At 39.9% G+C, this 21,810-nt stretch overlaps 1 protein-coding gene across 1 annotated transcript; it reads left to right on the top strand.

The window, feature by feature from the left end:
- The first annotated feature begins 753 nt into the window (after nt 1-753).
- On the top strand, nt 754-18,913 carry adam8b (ADAM metallopeptidase domain 8b). The gene is made up of 23 exons (XM_058621797.1): nt 754-880; nt 2,579-2,688; nt 3,132-3,205; nt 3,338-3,413; nt 4,430-4,506; nt 4,940-5,138; nt 6,357-6,416; nt 6,501-6,563; nt 6,666-6,835; nt 6,926-7,007; nt 7,099-7,229; nt 7,954-8,140; nt 8,482-8,571; nt 9,957-10,155; nt 10,340-10,442; nt 11,496-11,661; nt 11,752-11,832; nt 11,925-12,009; nt 13,281-13,401; nt 13,491-13,650; nt 13,750-13,794; nt 14,446-14,496; nt 16,614-18,913. The coding sequence occupies exons 1-23, from the start codon at nt 856-858 to the stop codon at nt 16,713-16,715; spliced, it is 2,457 nt and encodes an 818-aa protein (XP_058477780.1). The 5' UTR covers nt 754-855; the 3' UTR covers nt 16,716-18,913.
- The last annotated feature ends 2,897 nt before the right edge of the window (nt 18,914-21,810 follow it).

The raw sequence follows: 21,810 nt of genomic DNA, 5'->3' as shown, positions 1-21,810 counted from the left end.
AACTGACATAAATTTCTTTATCATTCAGCAACAGAGTTTTTTCAGGTTTACAATGATACTCATGTAAGAGATTTTATAGCACAATCAAATTCAAAATCAACAGCTCCACTGTTACTACTTTGGCAGAGCTCACCAAGAAACATCAGTCCAGTCCTTAAGTTATATCCAAACTTGCTGGTTCCCTGACCTTTGACCTTTCCCTATACAATTTTCCACAAAATTTTACCGGGATCCACCAACTGGTCTGGTCAAAGTTACAAATACTTCCTTACTGTACTTAAGTACACAATTCACACATCTGTACTTTATTTTGTTATTTATATTCCTAGCAACTTTTACTTTTACTCCACTACATTTTCTCTAACTGGCTTTGTTACTCGTTACTACCAAATAAAATCAGAAGAAGAGTTGGTAATGGTCAGTATTTATATAGAGCTTTTCTAGTCTTGATGAGTTGCTTTACACTACAGTTTTCACCCATTCACACGTCTTTCATACACATACATACTGCAACGTGGGGTTGCTCAATGACACATATAGACTAGCAGAGCCAGGAATTGAATCCACAACTCGCCCTACCACAGGCTCAATCAAAAAAAGTTATACATTGGACCTTTAATTAGTCAAGAAAAACCGTTCACTTGTGACACAAATCGCTGGCGTGCTGTTATTCTGAAAGATTTGATTAAAACCGGAAGTGTTGTGTTTCAGGCTAACTTGACAGCATCTTTTCCGGTAACTCTGCGTGAGGCGGTGATAACGAAGCTTTACCGGAGGCGGGACTTGGGTGAGCAGGGGTGATTCACGGTGGAGTAACGGCGGAGCAGCAACGCTGGCCGAACACAGGACATCGTCATGTTGTCTCTGTGGTTCACATGTGGTATGTACTCAACTATATCTTACATTTTTTAAATAATCATTGTATTTTACTATCATTTTTAACATTATTACGCTGGTTATTGTGGAACTTCTCTGTTTCCCCGAGATCTGGAAAATCGCTTCAGTTAAAAAGTGAACGATGTCACCGTTATTAAGACAAATTGTGTGTCAATTGTTGTAAAAACTGTTTTTAAAAAGTGTAATTGACGAAGTGTTTGTCGAAGACTGTCGTGCAAAATAAAAGACAGGTCTTAAAAAGTGATTATTAAGTTATATAAGTTAATATAATATAAGTTAATATTATTATTGTTATCATTGTTAAACCTCAATGTTTCAATAGTAAGCTTTGGTTCAGAACATCTGGCATCATGTACAATTCGCATGTGAGCTGGATGTTGTCTTTTAATGACTCATCAATCCATCAATTTTATGAGGGAACAATAAATCAATAATGCAATATTAGGGATATAAAGTATATCATGCAGTTGGTAAATACTTGTAGACCGCATCCTCACCAGTTTCAACTTTAAACTATACTTTAAAAGTAGTGTAACTGATTACTAATACAGGATAATGATTTGTGTATCACTTTATTATTAATTGTCTCTACAGTATGAAAACCACCTAAATTCATGTAAACCTCACACGTGATCTTTAAGTTAAATAAAATTGTTTTTCATTGGTTAATCCATCCATCAAACTTTTTTTCTTTTAATGAATGATATTACTAGGAATTAGTCATGGGACAATAGACAAAAAGCACTTACAATAAGTAAATCATGGTGAATTTCTATCGTGAATGAAGAAAAACATTAAATGTGAGTGACTAGAAAACCCTGTCCAACTCACCAACATACAGTCATTGTGACTTATTATGGTCTATTTTAATTAATTATTTTTCACTAAAAAATATTAGATTATGTTCATACTCGATTAATCTGTCGACTAGTTCATCGAGTCCATGTCAGAAATCTAAAACCTAAAAAAATGATGACTTTTTCAAATGTCTTGGTTTATCCTCAAACCAATAATGATTCAGTTTTAATGACTTCTTTGTTATATGGAGCAAAGGAACCAGAAAATTTGCATATTTAAATGCTGAAAAATCAGAAAACTTGTTTTAAAAATCGATGAGTCAAGTAAGTGTTTCAGCCCTAAAAAAACATGTATGCTATCTGTGATGTTTCCGATCAACGTAAGTGGAGACGAAAGTTTCCACTTATGTCAGAGTTTAAGAATCTCTAGAATTATTAATAACAACTTCTTTTTTTTGTCAGTCATCGCAATACTATCATGAATCACAATTATTTTGGTCAGGATAATCGTCGCGGGAAATTTTTACATCGTCCCATGCCTGCTAGGAATTATTATTTAGAGGTGCTGACAGTTATTAGGCTGTTTTAATATATTTCATTTCTGACTGTCAAATAAGGATTAAAGTGTGATTCACTGTCTCAACACCGTATGCCGGCAGAGGTCTCTTTTTATTGTGTTGCATATGAAAACAAGCACTTTTATTTTGAAATTCGGTTTGAATTTCCTATCACAAAGGAATATCGTTATATAAGTTTAAGCTCATGTCCCTCCACCCTCGCCCCCTCCTGACCCCCAGGTCATTTGAGTTTGAGACCACTGCTGTATGGCGATGTTTGACGTGAGTGTGACTCTGGACAACATTGTTGTCGTTTGCTGTGTGTAGTTTGTGTTGTGCACAGCTCTGCCCTGCTGTCTCACGTGGACCAGTATGAAGTGGTCAGACCTCAGAGGCTGCAGCACGGGAGGCAGAGGAGGAGCCTGAGAGAAAACCAGGTGACTGTACCTCACCTGTGTCATCACGCACAGCAGAGGCTCCTCCCTTAAAAACATGTTTTAAAGTGTATTTAAACTGACAGTTAACTCAAGTTTTGTTCTGAAGTCCACTCATGTGACACATGTACTTATCATTACGTGCTTGTTCTCCTTTATCTGAGTTAGTGATAATGACTCAAAATGTAACACTTACACACTTGGCAAGTATATAACTGATTATTCATGACTTTATGAGGATATAATGATATAATGGATATTTGACAGTTCATAAAAACATATGCTCTTGTAAAATGTGATAACGCTGATTTGCCAGAGTAACTCTACTAGTTAGTTAAGTTAGTTAAGGTTTTTGAAACTACCCCCCCCCCCCCCACCACCACCAGTGCTTTTACTTGTCTCCGTCATCCGTGCTTGTTGTGTGACTGATGGACAATTTTCTGCAGCTTCACCCAGATACGGTGCAGTATAAGTTGGCCATTGAAGGGAAGAACCACATCATCCACTTGGAGAAAAACAAGTAAACCATGTTTTTCTTTAATAAAAATGTGTTTCGTTGTTACTAAATCAGATGCATTACAACGACTATATACTGTATTTATAGCAAGATGATGTTCTCTTATCTGGTGCGTTTCCCCCCCACACTCTATAGCAATCTTATTGGAAAAGGCTACACCGAAACACACTATTCAGAAGACGGGAAACGAGTCATAACATCACCAAGTGAGGTAAGGGGGTGGAGTGGTTTGTGGTTAAGACCGGTACCCTGTGTGTGAAAGACATCATAGTCGCAATGGCCGCAAGTTTGACTCCACCCCTGGCTGATTGTACTCAATTCCATTGTCTGCTAAATGACATGTAATGTAAGATTTTAACCCACCTCAGTGCTTATTTAGTTTAAATGGATTTTGGCCTATTTTCTGAGATTTTCTATCAACAAAATGACTTATACTCATAAATATAAGCGGGGTTTTGTTTTCAGCCTTGTTGACTGAGATCAGTGTCACGAACTACATATTACTTATTATTAGATTACACAATCATTTGTCATAGGATCGTATAAATGACGTCATGATTACATCATTATGAAATAAACCATTACAGTATTACAGAGTTAGCATTGTCTGTCTGGGGTGTTTTGCACACGCCAGACTTGAAGACGCCAAGGTTATATATACAGGATATCATGTATGTATAGTCTTGATGCACTTTTATTTGTCTTATTGAATTAAATAAATATGATGACCATAAACATACAGGGACCGGACAAACCACTGGCCTTGATAGAAAACTTTAACTGTCCGGTACATTTTTTATAATTTCAAAGTTACATCTGCTTTTATTCAGGCTTTTTCCAGTTTCTAAAAAGACGAGGTGGTTGTGACAATTTGAGATTCTGCCTTTGTTTCTTGTGAATATTGAAAATGTGATCTCATCTGTGATAAATCCTATTTGCGCTTCAGTTTATTTGTTTTTCCCTGCTTGGAAATTAACATTGAACGCGTTGGGCCTTATATGGTTGCACAAATATAAGTTAAATGTCGCTCTACTGCATGGATATTTTGAAAAAAATAGCTTTTGTCTTAACACTTTGGCGTGTGTGTGTGCGTGTGTGTGTGTGTGTGTGTGTGTGTGTGTGTGTGTGTGTGTGTCTGAGTGTGAAGCAAACACCACACATTCCTAACCTGGGTCATGGTTAACATGGTAAACAACATAAAAACCTTGCTCGTGTGTTTTCATCCAGGAGCACTGCTATTATCACGGCCATATTGAAGGAGTGACGGACTCTTCGGTCAGCGTGGGGATTTGCTCAGGGATTAGGTGAGATTTCCTCATAGATTTTCAAACTTCTTCTTTGTAATTTTCCAGATTTTACACAATCTCCAAAGTTTCTGAAATGCTTGTGAAATGTGTTGCCTCATGACATTTAGTAAGCAGTCAGTGTTTCATGTGTTTTGAATGCCTGCATATAAAGTACTGTTAATACGTAATGCTAGGTCGTTTACGAGGTTTACTGTTGAGGTTCTAGAGATGCACGATATTGTGATTTGCCATTTAAAAGAAACCATATATGCCTTTTAAATGTATCTATTTATTATATTATAATTAATTTAATTCTTGGTTGATTGTTAAGGTTGCCTGTGCATTTATGCTGTAGAAAAAGTTTTATTTTGGCTAAGAATGCACTGGTGGACAGTACAGACTCACATTTCACTCCTGTGGATAAAGTGATATTACTTTTCTCTACATGTAGTGGCTTTGTGAGGGCCCGGCAGCAGCTCTACCTGATCGAGCCTCTGGGAAAGTCAGAGGATGAAGAGCATGCCGTTTACCGACAGGAAAACCTGAAGTTCAGCCGCCGCCCCAGATGTGGCTCTTTGTCAAACACCACTGTGCTGTATGACCGGGACCAGGTCCCTCACCAAGCTGGGCTCTTCAGGTCCAGATTGTGGGTAAGTGAGGTTATGCAGCTTTTTTGATGAATCTAAGCCGAATACTCATTCTCTTTTATCTCCATTTTTGGTCTCCACCACCTCCTGAAGGGAGTTAGTGTCTCTGTAGTTGCTAAATGCTCCTCACCAGCTGTTTGCTGCTGAGCACGTAGTGAACTGTGGCTTTTTAGAGCTTTTTAGACTTTGGAAACAGCTGCTGCTGTTGCTGAGACCGAGGGAGCGAATGAAAACAGTTACGTTGCAGGTCAGACAGATAAATGAATGCCTGAATCTCACAATGTTCTGAAGGGGAGGGGAGCTGCACATTTAGCTGATGCAGAATCTTGTGGAGGTTCCTCACTACGAGCGACGTCGCCATTCACTCACATCCATTCCTTCATTTTTGCTAGTTGCAGATGTTATTTGCATAATCTAATTCATGTACGTCCTGTATCAGTAAAGGCAGGTGTTTAAACATTGGTGTTAGTGTCTTTTATGTTTGCATCAGTGTGATGAAATATGTTCATCTGCTTTTAATAAATAAGTTGGAAATGATCAATACAAGGATTATCTCTTCAGAAAATCAAAACTAATTCCTCTAAATCTGCAACTATATGTTTTATATTGTCAACTTTGAAACATTAAAGGCTTGATCTGATGTTTATCTCTGATTTATGGGGCTTTAAGATTGTGATCCTAATATTTGCTTATTGTATGAGTATGTTTGTTTGTCAGGACAAAAAACTTAATAAAGTCTCAATGTGTTTCTTCCTGGTTAAATAAAGGTTACATTAAAAATAAATAAAATAAATAACTATGGTAAATCGATGTACTGTACATAGTAGGATAGCAGATACATGAAGTATATAATTGACTTCAAATTTTTTATGTACTTATTGACTTTTAATAAATCATATTCATATCGTTTGTATATAGATATATGCTCACATATTCTATCCGATTCTTATTTCAATTCTTTCTTTCTTTTCCTGTGTTTTTACAAAACACTTAAAATGTTATTCTTGGACGATAGAATAATGAATTACATTTACGACGCGATGACTCAAAAGAAAAACTAGAAATAACTGGTGAGATAATGGATATGTTGTGTGAACATGTATAGGTCATAAAAAAAGATTTTTCACACTTTTTGTTTTTTTTTACGAGTAACACTAAATAATATGAAAGATATAAATATAAGTATGAACAATGTGTTTCTCTGTGTGTGTTTCTCTCCAGAATACTAAACCGGTCACACAGCGGTTTGTCGAGCTGTTTGTGGTGGTTGACAACACCGAGGTAAATATCTCATTTGAATTCTTTTCTGGTTATCTTCCCACTGCTACATAACTCTGACCATGTTTGTCTCCGCTCTCCTTCTAGTATAAACGCTATGGAAGTCAGACTAAATCCCGTGTTCTTGCAGCTCTTAATCACGTAGACAAGGTAACTTTTATCTCGATAGTTGACGCTGATGTTTTTGTGAGCTGTTTGGTTGGCAGTGTGTCATCAGTCGTCCCTGCCAACGTGTCTCCCTCTGGCCCGCAGCTGTATCGAGCTCTGAACATCCGCGTCGTGCTGGTGGGATTAGAGATATGGACGTACAAGGACTACATTGACGTGGACATAAATTCGGAGACCACGCTGGACAATTTCCTGATGTGGCGCCAGACCGAGCTCCTGCAGAGGATGAAGCACGACAATGCCCAGTTTGTGACGTGAGGACGGATGATTGAAATCTGTGTGCAGGTGTGAAGCACAAATCATGCTGCCACTTTGACCTGATCTCTGATTTTTGTCTCCCACAGAGGCAAAGATTTTGAAAAAGACACAGTGGGGTTGGCAAATAAGTTCGCCATGTGTTCCGAAAACTCGGGCGGAGTCAATCAGGTTTCTAATTGATGACATTAATCCAAAAAACAACCGAATTTACGTGGAAGTGGATCAACATTTTGTGACATATCGTGTGTTTCTCTACCAGGATCACCATGCTAACCCAATCGGCCTTGCCTCCACCATTGCTCATGAGATGGGGCATAATTTTGGCTTGTCCCATGATGCTGCAGGTTGTTTGTGCAGCAGTGAAAACTGTGTGATGGCAGAGAAGCTCAGGTAAATGAGGATGATTTAACCTGTTTTTGTTTGCCATGTAACGTAAATGTTTTCATACATTTTCTTGCTGTATCCTGGATGGATTGTAGATCACTACAACCCAATGAAAATAGCCACTTTCCTTGGTTGGACACCTTTAGTAGGAGCCAGCCAATCAACCAAAATGTTTATGTATTGGACTTCTCATACAAACCTAGAGACAAAGAACATTAAAAGCTTTAAAAACTATTTTTAAATCAGTTCTGTAGCAGACATGACATGCAGAAACTGGTGTAATGTGTTGTTTGCTCTTAGTAAAGAGCAGCTAGAGTTGAGATATTTTTGACTTAGGCGAGCCTTAGACTAATTTAAACTGCGAGGAACAACAGCAGGCCATGTTGATGAGCTGCCTGTGATGCACTTTAACAATGTTACAATAGAATGAACTGTCATGACCGAGTCAAATGACTATTTTTCACTTGTTTTCTCTCTCTGAGCGTCAGTCACTGACTGCAGTTTTGTTCAGACTGAGCTGTAAAATATTCTCCATCATCTCCATAACTCGATACCTTGAGTAAAGAAGTTAAAAAGGGCACTGAGTGGCTCTGGGGCATCAAGAGACGGGAATAGAATTAATATAATGAATCACTTTGTCAATAAGATCTGTGTACTGTTGAACCCGCGTCTTAAACTAAAAGCCCAACAATTAATTATTTCATCACTGGATCTCTCTGCTCATCTTCAGGACAGGAAGTGAAGCATTCCCAGAGTTTTTCAGCAGCTGCAGCGTGGAGCAGCTTGCTGAGTTCATGGAACGAGCTCAACCCAGCTGCTTGGATAAACCAAACCCCATCAGGACCATCGCTGCGGGGCCTCACTGTGGCAACGCCCTGCTAGACCCTGGAGAGGAGTGTGATTGTGGCACTGTGGAGGTAAAATCTCTAAGCAGAGGCTAATGTAGGTAGTTGCAGCTCATGAGTCGTCTTTTATGACGTGTGAAATATGAAATATAGCCTTCCGTGAAGGAAGATACTGTGATGTGTAGGACGTGTCTGCTGTTGCAGAGCGAATATAATTGGACGCAGTAAATGAACATGCTGAGCTGCGATTTTGACCCTAAAGAGTTAAAATAGTTTTCCTGTGTGCTCATACATTATCAGATTGTTTCTTGGCAGAGATGCTTCTCCTGTGAAAGATTTAAATCTGAACTATTTCTTCACTAAATAAAAACACCAACATGACACAACTGTAAAAAAATGTTGTTATTTTATAGGAATGCAGGAACCTTTGCTGCGATGCCTCAACGTGTCGTCTGACTGAGGGATCCCAGTGTGCTCATGGACAATGCTGTGACAACTGTCAGGTACTGCTTTTTACTCAGCTGCCATGTGGCTATTAAAGTACATTCTTATATATATATATATATATATATATATTCATTTTTCGGCCAAAACTTAATTTCCAACCAGATTTCTGAGCCATGACGTAAAACCGTAGCGCCTAACATTTAAATGTAAACAAATGCACGCTGGATTCAAACCATTGCAAAAAATGACTTCTCACACAATGCTGATTAACGTTTCACACAACTCTCTCTCAGTCAGTGAGTTTACACGCATGTTAAAAGTCGGATTTTAGACTCATGTAAACACATTAGTCTAGTCTTAATCGAGCTAACGTACCTGTGATAATGTGATTCATAGTCCGATTACTCCTGCATGTATACGCTTAGTCGGACTTGGCGTTCTGTGCATGCACCAAAATGTCCTCCCAGTTCTTTGACCCGGACGTAGAAGGAGACAACGTATAGAAGGCGGCGGTGTCTCTCTTTATGGACAACACGGCAACCACCGGAGCCATGCTCGATCTAATTTGTATCACGATTAACACGTACAGCTGGTACGAAACATCCAGAACCACAGCGCGATCCGTCTCACTGCCGTAAGGTCGACAGGATTCAACACGCAGCAGCTTATAGAGAGATACTGCAGGAGTCACACGTCTGCAAGTTGTCCGATTGCCTGTCTTAGTCGGACTATGGCCTTATCTGGATTAAACTGACATGAGATATAAACAACAGGGCAGGATAGACAAAACAGATGGAGCCAACAGTAACATTTTCATTGAAGTGCCCATGAGAAGTTTCAGAATTGAAAAGAACCCAGTGGTTCTGCAGCTTGATGAGATAAACACTTCTTGGCCCCTCCTGCGCCTCTGGACTGCTGGTGTAAACACACAAACACTTCCTCAATCAGCTCTGAGAGTATTGCACGGCAGAGGACACAGCACACAAACAGAGGCAGGCTAATATCAACAACGAAAAAGTTACACACTGCAGCTCTAACAACACAGTGAAAATAAAACTCTTTGAGACTGTTGTGGTGATTTGACATGCAGACACTGTATAACTGACCTGAAGCAGATATCATCACATTTCTGGACTCACACTTCACTCATCTACTCTTCAGAGGTTTTAGTCAGAGCACACTGAGTCACACAGGCACACCCTGCTTCAGGGGAAACGTGGGTGATAAAATAGCAACAGGTCAAGGTTACTCCGTAAACTCCACTGACCCAGCAGCAGCGTAATAAAACCGTAATAAAAACAGGAAGGAGAAGGGGAGAGCACACCATTTGTATTTCACCACATCCTTCCTTTAAACACAGGTAATACAGGAACTAATTATGCTCACAGTTTAAATGATTATCATTTCATCACATTTGACCACCCTCAACTTTAACCCACAGTTCAAAGGTGCTGGAAGTGTGTGCAGGAGGTCGTCCAGTGACTGCGACCTGCCCGAATACTGTACCGGCAGGTCCGAGGTTTGTCCCGAAGACAGCTTTGAGATGAACGGCAAACCGTGCTACGACCAGGCGCAGGGCTACTGCTACAACGGCCAGTGTCCCACTTATGAGCAGCACTGCTGGAGGATGTTTGGACAAGGTACGTCCGGCACACTGATGTTTCCAATAAAAAAAAAAACGAAGAATCATAAAAGTGAGAAGTGATAAATTGACAAAAACTGATGTGATATTTTCTCATTTTCTATTTGTGTCCACCCTGACCTTTCATACTTCCTGTCGTAAATGTGCTGCCACACTAATAACTGAATTTCGTCTTTTCTCAGGAGCCACGGTTGGGCCTAATATTTGTTTTGAACTGACCACACGTGGCGAGGAAGGCGCAAACTGTGGGAGCACCAAATTTGGCTACATCCGCTGCACTGCACAGTATGTACAGTGTTATTGCACTGAATCTATTTTTCTTAAATTAAACACTGTAAAAAAGATGGACGATAAAACATCTGGATCACTCCCTGGTGGCTGGCTACGGTATAGTGCATAAACCCCGCCTCCTCCACGTTTATAGGCGTGGCATGAACCAAACTGAAGAATATAAAAAAACATACAAAATAAATTGTCCTTGAATAGGTTTCAGTTACTTTCAGGGCGGTCACACAACACGGACGATATGTTGTCATGTTTATGTTTTGATTTTAGTTTTAATTTTCTTTGTAGCTGTAGAACTGCATTAGACGGCGTGATCGACAGCTGATTCATTGATCGGTTGGGTAGGTGTAATGTACGGATGGGACGATACCAATATCACAAACTCGAGTATCTTCGCATTTGTGCTGAGTCATTTCAAAGACACAATTCTCCAACTGTGTTCTCTCAAAAAAGAAGAAATAAACAGCCCGAACATGACTCAGCTAAAAGGCTTTTGGTGCACAGTGAAGCATGCGATATATAGGATTTTTGGATTTGATCAGATTTTATGATTTTAACTGTGCAATATCCGATCCAGTGATTTTGACCAGTATCCGATTCCCATCCCTAGTATATCGCCAGTAAAACGTAGCATTCTGATCAATGAATATTAATCTGGAGCATTTTTCTGACTATTTATGGTCATGTATGTGAGTTACCAGCAAAAGTGAATTGTGATTTATTAAGAGAAACTGGCACGGGATGTGCATGAGCATGGTTTTATAAATCCAAATATTTATTTACTTTATATATATATATATATATATATATATATATATATATATATATATATATTTACTTACTTAATTTATTTATTTATTTATTTATTTATTTATTTATTCATTCATTCATGTAATTACTGTTTCGTACGTATGGCAAATTTTCAGGCGCACAGTTTTATAAACGAGGCCCCAGGACACTCTGTGTTTCTTTAAATCCACTCATTGTTTCCATGCAGAGTTTAGTCCTTGATCATTTGGTTGTTTCTTGTCATCTTTTTTTTTTTGTCTGTAGGAATTTCAAGTGTGGATCTATGTTTTGCCAAGGGGGGGGTGACTCCATCACGGGTAAGAGGGCGGCCTACACTGTGCTTGGCACTGAATGTAAACTCGTTGTGGATGACTATAAAACCAGAAACATTGACATGGTGCCCAAAGGAACCAAATGTGGACCAAATAAGGTAAAAAAAAAAAACCTGTAGCAGGGAGACACAATGTTTTGTTTTAAATTGCGCTCAACGTGTTTCTAAGAGACGTTGCTTTATTTACAGGTTTGCCTTGACAACAGGTGTGTGGATCTGTCAGCGTACGGGGCACAGGGAGATTGTGCAAAGAAATGCAACAGTAATGGGGTGAGTGAACAGGAATTCAGTTGGAGCTGTTTTCAATTTCCAAAGTGCTTGACTCATGTCTTAATCATTTTGTATCCCATCTTTTGGGTTAGGTTTGTAATCACAAGAAAGAGTGCCATTGTAATCCCGGATGGGCCCCACCTTACTGTGACACCCAGTACACAGATATACCTCAAGGTACAGACCTATTCACTGGATTTTAATCCATTTTGAGTCAGACAATTTCCATCTTTTGGACGTGGTCTGTCTGCTGAATAGGCAGGTTACAGATTAACATCAAGGTCAGCACAAAATGAGCTGTTCAAACAAAGATAGGTCACACCTGCTCATTGAATCATTCTTCCAGTCAGTCTGAAACATGAATGATTCACTATGAGTGATGTCTTATTTCTCCCAGAATCAGTATAATCCTTCGTTCCTGATTTTGCACGTTCTTCAACTCAGCGCCACTTAGACGCCCAAAAAGTGTCGAGCTAAAAGTTCTGGATCTTTGGATTACTGTACCACCTAAATCTTTTTTTTTGAATAAAAAGTCTTAATTTACGAGATAAATAAAGTCTTAATTTACGAGATTAAAGTCATACATTTACGACTTTAATCTCGTAAATTAAGACTTTATTCTCAAAGTCTGTGAAATAATAATAATAATAATAATAATGGAGGCATAATGCTGCTCACAGTCGCAGACAAACAGAAAACTGTGGCCCACATTGTGATATGCGCCGTCCATTTTGTGCAACGGAAAGTCACATTTATTCGAATTCTAATGCAGCGGGGGAGTGAATCACTCAGTCCCCCGCTGCATTAGCATTAGATAAATGACAGTAAACTCAAAAAGAAACAGGAAGGAAGTGAGAAAAACTGTTTTCTTTTGAAGTGCATTTCGTTTTGAAATGCAGTACAAAGTGATGATGAAACGTGTATTTTTAGTAAGATGCTTCATGGTACTTTTTCCCCAAATTATGGTGAAATCTACTTATCAAAATAGTGCACAGGAAGGGTTGTAAGGCTGCTGCTAACTGGAACTGTAGTCCATTGTGTCAATGCGCTGGAACTAACGTAATGATAATCTTTTATTAATGAATTAATCTGTCGGTTATGTCTCATCCGACTTGGACGATGAGACGATATTCAGATTGTGCTGAAAAGAGTTTAAACTAATGAACTCGTTGTTGCCGCTAAACTTGCACCATTTGTATTAAAAAAAAATGCATTTTGGCACAATATAAGATACTATCTACTATTTTACTGCCATTTCTGTAATACCTAATGTCATTTCAAATAGATAAACCAGCCTTTTTTAAGATATATCTTTGAGAAACAACCCATCTTTGGACTCTGAAAAGGAACATTGGGCTCATAAATCCTCCATATTCTTTCATTTCATCACTCATGAGAACCGAGTTAGTGTATTTATACATGTGTAATCTCCCCATCTGTGCCTGCAGGTCAGAACTGGATAATAGCCGGTGTGTGTGCCGCTCTGGCCGTCCTTGTAGCGATCACTGTAGTGATCGCAGGGCTGATGTGCTGTAAAAAGGACAACATGGACAACTACACATCCAAAAGGTATTTGAGTGCAGCCTCTTGTGTTTCGTATTCAGCTCTGTTTTCCGTCGTCCGCGTTTCCCCCCGCTCAATGACTCTCATGTTGGCAGGAAAGTGCACTCAGCTCCCGGCAAGTTGAACCCAATGTTCAATGAACCGAGTGTTAAAGAAAGGCCTCAGATCAGTCAGCCCACTTTCATGGAGTCGACGGCGACGCAGGTGTGCTCCCCTCTGATTGTCTCTGTGTCACCCAGTCGACCGGCGCCACAGGTACACGCCGCCGCAGTGACCAAAAATGAAGGATTCATGTTGTTTTTTGTTTGTTTTCTTTTACTTCAATCAAATATCAAATGTGCCTTTTGTTTACAGCCACCACACGTGTCTTCCATGTCATCTACCTCACAAGCTGCACCGGTAAGATTGACAGATTTACAGATGAACACCCTGTACATGTTCAAATGTAAAACTGTGTGGTGTGGACGGCTGCTTCAACAGAACATGACTCAAGGAGGAGAAAATGGGTTCATTTATGGTGACTATTTTCAGCTGCACACACATCTGGCAGTCATCTGATCCTCGTTAGTTGGAGCAAATTATCGCCGGTTCATTGTTGCTGGTGAATTATAGAATAGACTGATAAGAATAATTCTTTTAACTCTCTTTCCTCCTTAACTTGCGGACTGCCAGGTGATGTCGAGATGTGACGTTAAGATTTGCTTTTTATGGTAATGTGATATCTTGATGAGAGAGTTTCACAATGAAAGAGGGGAATTAAGAAGTGGACATTTCATACGTATAGATACACTATATATATATATATATATGTATATATATACATATATACATATATATACATATATATATATATAGAGAGAGAGAGAGAGAGCATATACAATTTCACTTTTGAACGACTGCAAGTAAACACAGCTGGATTTTGTAGAAAAGGCAACTGGTGCATAATTACAACTTTGAACATGTCGTTGAGTACATGCACATGTTTCCAAAAGTGAAAAGCCAAATGCGAAAGTCTCAATGACGTCTTCTTCTTCTTCTTCTTCACTACAGACAAAACCTCAACCTCCTGCCAAACCTTTACCACCTCTGACTAAACCAAAGGTGAGTCATGCCTTTTAGCTGCTCACTGCTACAGTTTGAGTTGATTCATGTTACTAGATAGAAAGCCGGGGTCCCGTAATTTGTTTCACGAACACTTTTTTTTTTTTATGTTATTTGTTCAAATCCTCTTCACGTCTGCTTAGCCATCAATAAATAAAGTTGTCTGGGGTAGTGTCGTAGGAGTCTGTAAACGTTTGAAATAGCAGGCTTCACTGCAACCAATACATCCCAGCACCTCCTGTCTTGCTCTCTTGTCAAAGCTCCACCTTCAAAACACACGGAACACTCACAGAGAGTGCTGTGAGCACAGCTTTGATAATCATCATGTCTGAATCACCAATAAGAAAATAACCATCATGTATCACACAGGTAGGCGGGTCAGTCAGTCAAAAGTTAAAAGTCCAAATTTAGTCGGACGAAACAAGTTAGTCCGACTAAAGTCGAGCTAGTCTTAGTCGGACTAACCTACCTGGATAATGCTATTCATAGTGTGATTATTTGGGAAAAACTTCCTCCCTGGTCTTTGACCTGAAAGTCGAAGGAGACGAAGGAAAACATACGGCGGCGGTGTCTTTCTTGGGACAACACTGCGTCCACAAGGTCCGTGTTCGATCTAATTTGGATCACGACTAACGCGTACAGCAGCGCGATCCATCGATCTACGGTTTTAGCAAAAATTCAAAAGAATAATTTATGCATGAAGAGGATTTCTACAAATAAGACAAAACCAGTAAGGGATTCTTAATTGAATCTAAAGTGATGACCCACTTAAGTTTATTATTAGTTTTAGTTTTATTTCCCTTCAGAAAGAGTCTCTGACCTGGAAATGTGGGGAAATATTTCTTTTTAAGGTTATATGTAATCATAAAGTGCAGTTTTTACACATTTGTACATGTGTTGCCGGAATTGAAGATTATAACCAGAGGACTTTACTAATGTGCTCCACGTCACCTTCCTTTTCATGCATGTTGAAGTGAAACCAAACCCCACGGCAGTTTCAAGTGTTTTTTTCTTACATTTACATTTACATTTTTATTACCTCGTAGGGTGGACTAAATTATTGGACATATATCACAATAATCACTAATCTGAGCCTCAATAATGTCAAACTGGGTCATACTGGCGAATGTCGGATGTTTCACTGCAGGCACAGACAGAACAATTTCACTCTGTTTCCCGCTGTTCCACGGCAGCAACAACAAGACTCCTTCACAGTTCCTCCTCCTCCTCAATGACGTTGCAGCTTCTCAGCGATAAGCTGGCGCGCCACAGAGCAGGCAGAACATAACATGCTCCTCTGTCTTGTGGAAAAAACTGCTTGTTCACCTAAACTCTCAGCCGTAACAAGCTTGTGATTGACCTTTTTCATTACTGGAAAAATGTATGTATGGTGTCACAGGCCGGATGGGATCATCTTATGGGCTGTATATGACGCGCTGTCCCCGCCCTTGCCTTAAATGCTGCTTCGGTCTATTTACTAAATCATTTATTATAAAATGGCACTCACACTGAATATTTTAGATCCAACAAGACAATACTATTATTACAAACAGTCAGTGTTTGTGGCAATAAAAGAAACTTTTTTTCTTTTTTTTTTTTAATCATAAATCTGAGGAGTGTTTCCTGACACATGTCTGTGGTGTACAGCCTGTTTCCTGCAGCTCTTTCGTGCAACAGCTCCTCCTTGTTTCATTACTCCCCGCTAACATTTCAACCTACAGGAAATATACAGTATTTCATTGCTACAGGAAATGTTTGCACAGACTAGAATAGATGGCAGCGTATTCTAGGAAATCATGGGGATTTCAAACACACTTCTGCCCCTTCATACTCAATTCTCGTGCTTGTGTGTACACTGTGGACGGCTTTGTCCATCGGGGCTGCTGTAGAAACGCGGCAGTGCAAGATGACGGCCTTTGTGAAGCAAGGCTCTTTTCTGAAGTGCATAGAAACGTCTCACACTTAAGCTTAAGTGCTACTCTAAGTAGTATATTCAATTTCTGCAGGTACACCGAAGAGGGGCAACCCTCGGTTGTGATGTTCCTCCATTTTGTAGGCTGGACTGATGCATTTAAACTTATCAAATGTTTCACATAAATCTCTCTTTCTCTTTTCAGTATAATGGAGCCAAACCGAACCCTCCTCCCGTACCTCCAGTCAAGCCCAGTCCTCCTCCTCCGCTGCCCCCGGCAAAGCCACAAGTCCACAGACTGACATGAAAATATCATGTCAAAAATAACCAAAGCCGACTACATCAGCCTGTAGTCACACACAGGCATAACATATATAAATATAGAGAGAGAGAAAGAGAGGAAGAGAGGGATCCTTGTTATAGAAAACAAAGGGTCACTTCCCAAAAGCCTTAAGACGCTGTGCGTGACGCGAGGTGACTCCGGCTGAGAATGTGTTTTAACACATGACCAACAGCTGTGCTGCTGCTGTGGATTTTTACTGCTGTTGCAATTGTAATTGTTTTAAAAAAAAAAAAAAAAAAAAAAAGGTTATTTAACAGATTGTGTCTTTGCAGGTTTGTGTAAAATGATCTATTGTTGTTTTCTTTTCCTTCCCTTAGAGTAAAGAATGAGAGGAAAGTCAGCAAATGGCTCCTCTTAGCGCTCCACACACAGGGAGCTGTCAGAGCGTTCTGAACATACAATACTTAAATAATAAGTATTTATCTGATGTTTGTGTCCCAATGATCTGTGAAGGACTTGTTCTGAGTTACTGAACACTGGTTAACTAGCCTGGACCTGATATCATGGGTTTGGCTCATAGACAAACATGGACGTGGCCTTCAGGTTTGAAAAGTGAAGCATAGAAGTAGGATCGACGTGGCTTTTACCCACCAGAGACTTGGAAGTCAATAGGAAAATGACTTTCTACTTCCCCTCCCGATTTACAACATCAGCAGGAAATTTGATGACAACGCACAGCACATGTGAGTGAACACCAGTGTATGTGACAGCTGGTGTCACCCGGTAGTCGCCTAGTTGCAGGTGACGTCCGTCTAGTTGCTGCTCAACGGAGTATTAGGGCCAAACTGAAGAGATAAAAAAGAAGTCATCTTTCTAGAATTAAGTCGTAGTATTCAAAAAGTCATACATTTGCAACAAGAAAAGTCATAACATGAGATTATTTTTATCCACTTCCTCCTCCACAAAGGAGAAGTCTGTGTGATGCTTTTTCTTCAAAAAACAGACTGGGTTCCTTGCACAAGCCCTTTCAAAGTCCTGATGCTCGCGATAATGTGGTGCCGATGTGCGAAGAGATTAAGCGTTTCCTTATGTGTGTGACGCAGGTGGTTGACTTCATTCCCATAATATTACGACTTTATTCTCACAAGATTAAAAAAAGAAACGTCTCTTAAGTTTGGCCGCGATACTCGCAGTCGTAAAATACCAAATCTCATGGCTCTTTTTTTTCAACCAGAAGACTGTGTTTCTTGTTTATGTTCAGCCTCACGTTTACACACACACACACACACAGCTCGTGGTGTTATTGCAGGGTTTAAATCTTTAATGTTAAAACAAATTAAACGGCAATCGGCCACAGCGCCGAAGCGGGTTTTAATGTCATAAAGCCATGTGAAATAACGGAAACTTTAAATTAACTTTGGAATCATATTACTCAATGTTCAGTGTGAACAATATCTCTTCTGCCAGGGAGTCCTGGTCAAGATAGCAGCATAGATAGCCCAAATAGTTTCAGAACGATTTCAGATAAAAAAGGTTAAAAGGAGGTCGTCAAAAAAGAGAAGTATAAATAAAGTGCAGACAGAATAAAGTACAGAAGGCTGTGTCTCATGTTTTGCATCTCTATTTTTAACAAATTATCTTTTAAAGTCACGGTTCTTTTTCGTTGCCCAATGTCAGGATCCACTGAAACTGTTTTATGAAGTTATGGAGGACAGGCGACGTCGTCCTCAAGTCAGTTTTGTACTCTTCCTAAACTCTTCCAAAGCCAGTCTCCATCTACACTCTTTAAGTTAACTTTCCATGCATTATACTTGAAAACCTGTCAACGGTAAACACACACACACACAGAGATTTGTGTTTCTGTGGTTCAGCTGCAAATATTTACATCTCCCTTTGTTTGTTTTCAGCCCCCAGTGAGGGGTGTATGACACCGCCGCGAGGAGCAATTACATGTTGTTTTTATTTTTTACTGCACTGATTTCTTTTTCTTTCTTTCTAGGGCAACAGTCATGTGGGATAAACTTGCACACTTGGTTTATGACTGATTGAACTTGAAATTAAAAACAGTTTTGTTTCTTTTTTTTGTTACAAAAAGCCTTTTGTGCACTTTATGACAAAACTATGATGTTGTTGTCTGAAGCGAAACACGCCAGAGAAATTCCAGTTTGTCCAGTTTGTGAGTTTGTTATGTGAACTGCGTGAATAAAAAAAGGTTTTCTCGAGGAAGTCTGGTGCGTCTGTTTTTATTCACCCGTCGAGCCATCTGCTAATCTTCCCGGCAAACATCATCATCTCCATCACTTCACAGTTAATCCATATTTATAAGTCTCCAATGAAAAGTGGGAGAGGAAATGAGGCTGAGAAGCAGCAGCTCATTGGGAGGGTTTCCTGTTGGGCTAATGTTTTTTTTTGTTCTTTCCAGTTTAACAACCTCAACGTTATTGTGAAAAAAACAAACAAAAAAGGAACTTTTTTTCCACTATTCCCCAGAAAATGGCCTCATCCGATCAGACATTCGGTTTTGAATTGCGAAATGAATGACATGTACTTGAGCTGTGGATGCGGCGTCACTTTATTTAACTTATTAATGACACAATTCACACATTATCTTCTCCACATTTCACACATTCTCCCACACAAACTCATTTCCAGGAGAACAGCAGGAGCCTTTTTCTTCGCAGAGGAAACACTACCTGCTCCTCTGCAAACAGCAGTGTGGATAATGAGAAAGCAGCTGGTGGAACATAATGGAGCATTAAGCAGCTAAAGAGCCAGATATTTCCCCCCCAGGAGGTGATGGAGACCAGAAAAAAAAACCCCAACAACAGCAACAAAAACAGCTAAAAATGAGACGTGGAAAAGGACGATGTTTTCAAGGAACCGCTAACGAAACACAAGGGGTCCAAAAATGTTTCTGCAGCATTTCTGTCTCTGAGAAGTCTCATGACGGAAAAACCTGTCCATCCTTAGTCACACTTAAACAAAGGGGAAGTTGAGGTTTAGGGAATGTAGATCAGAGCGGGGTGGGGGGGATCTGATCTGATTCACCAGCAGCTCATAAATCAACACTTTACAAAGTGTTTATCTTGCAGTGAAACCTTGTCTCTACTTGTTGCCCACAGGTCAGCGGTTTGCTCGACTCGCTCTGCAGGACATGAAGTGACAGGTGATGACTTAATCCTTCCTTACACAAAATGTGCAGCAGTTTCCGAAATGAATCAAAGGAAAAACACGAGCCTTTCAAACAACAATGAAACCACGATAAGTCATATTTCACGGTTTAACGTTAACTGCCTTCATTTTAAATATAGGTCAAAGTCCCAGAGGTCGACAGTTATACATTTATGTATAACTGACCTTACGTGACCTTTTTTTTTTTGGTAGCGAATCACTTCCTAAACGTCCTCATGTGAACCAGAAAACACAAGTCGAGTCATAAGAGGGAAGGAAGAGGAGATGGACTCAGTCTGATCAGCTCACTGACTCACTATTGTTCACTCTGTTTGAAGAATGAGCAACACTGGTCGAGTCAACACTGTACATTCAGTCAAATGAACCTCATTGTTTCTAGTTTACAGAGTACAGATGTGACAGTCAAGAGCAGTCTTGTATAAAGTACCTAAGAGATACTTGAGTAAAAGAACAAGTATCTCACCAGAAAATGACTGTGGTAGAAGTTGAAGTCACTCTTTAGAACATTGCTTAAGTAAAAGTCTTAAAGTATATAACATTTACTGTACTTAAATATCAAAAGTCATTTTCTGATATAAAATGTACTTAAAAAGTGAGGAGTAAGGATCGAGCCATGGTAGCTCAGTGGTAGGGCGAGTTGTCATTCAACTGGAAGGTTGTGAGTTCAATTCCTGACTCTGCTAGTCTGTGTGTGCCCTTGAGCAAGACACTTAACCCCACATTGAAAGGGTGAAAACTGTAGTGTAAAGCAGCTCATCAAGACTAGACAAGCTCTATATGAATACAGACCCCTACCAACTCTTCTTCTTCTGGTTTTATTTGGTAGTAACAATAGTTAGAGGAAATGTAGTGGAGTAAAATAACAAAGTCAAGTATTTGTACTTTGCTCCATGAGTAAAATGCTCTTCTGCCCGGGTTTAACCTTAACTTTCATTTGCCTCTTACCACCCAAGTCCTCTGAAGGATGAGCGTTAGAGAAGGATGAACGGAAAACGTGTCAACGGATCACCAACAACTATCCTTTACTGCAGCATACCCCGACCTTGAGTCAGGACCTTCCCCTGCATGCGGTCTCAAAATAAAACCACAGAGAACCGCCAGATAATTGAAGGGATGAGAAAGAATGTTCTCCGTCATGACACATGCCTCTAAAAATGTTTGCGCAGCCAATGACTGAACGGCTTCTTCCTCATGTGCACATTAAGGCCCGTGTTGAGGGCCAGACATAAGTAGATACTGTTGAGTCTTAAAACCAAAACATCTGTGAAACATCTATTCACAGCGAGGGTTGTCTACATTTCTGGTATTCCTCATAACCGTCGGCGTCCGCGTTGGGAAACGGCTTCAAAAGACCAGAACGACGTGTGTTTCAATGGTTTTTTACGTTCTTCTGCGACGAAGGACCGACAGTAGCCGACAAACAATTACTGACGAGGATCAATTCAACATGGACAATCACACGCATGCATCACAGTGGGACTTCTTTGTGTAGCTTCCGTGTCACAAATCCTGGTTGGTCTTCAGGGAGACAATGAGGAGCTGGAGAAGGACGGGACAAAAGAGGACCCATGTGATCTCCGTCTCTAAATGCATTTAGCACAGACCACAAGCTCGAGACACCACTCGGGTCACGTGGTCTGGTGACCCGACAGTCAACACGTCCACGGCCATTTTAGGAAATGATATGTGAACTCCCGCAACAAAAGGTCACGAGTTTAAACAGTGACGATACAAGTGTAAGCGTTACAAAGAGCAGGGACAGGCAGAGTCATTGACGAACTATTAATAGATAATAGATAAGACAAAAAGCTAAGTCATATCGAAAGGCAAAACAGAACAAGACCTAAAGCCAACATTTTACAAGCAGATTTCTTTGGTTTGTCCGTCTCGTTAAATGCAGATGACTAATGTTGCGACATGTGTTTAT

Source organism: Solea solea, chromosome 21 (genome assembly GCF_958295425.1).
Source record: "Solea solea chromosome 21, fSolSol10.1, whole genome shotgun sequence".
Lineage (NCBI taxonomy): Eukaryota > Metazoa > Chordata > Actinopteri > Pleuronectiformes > Soleidae > Solea > Solea solea.
This window is presented reverse-complemented; position numbering and strand designations above follow the sequence as displayed.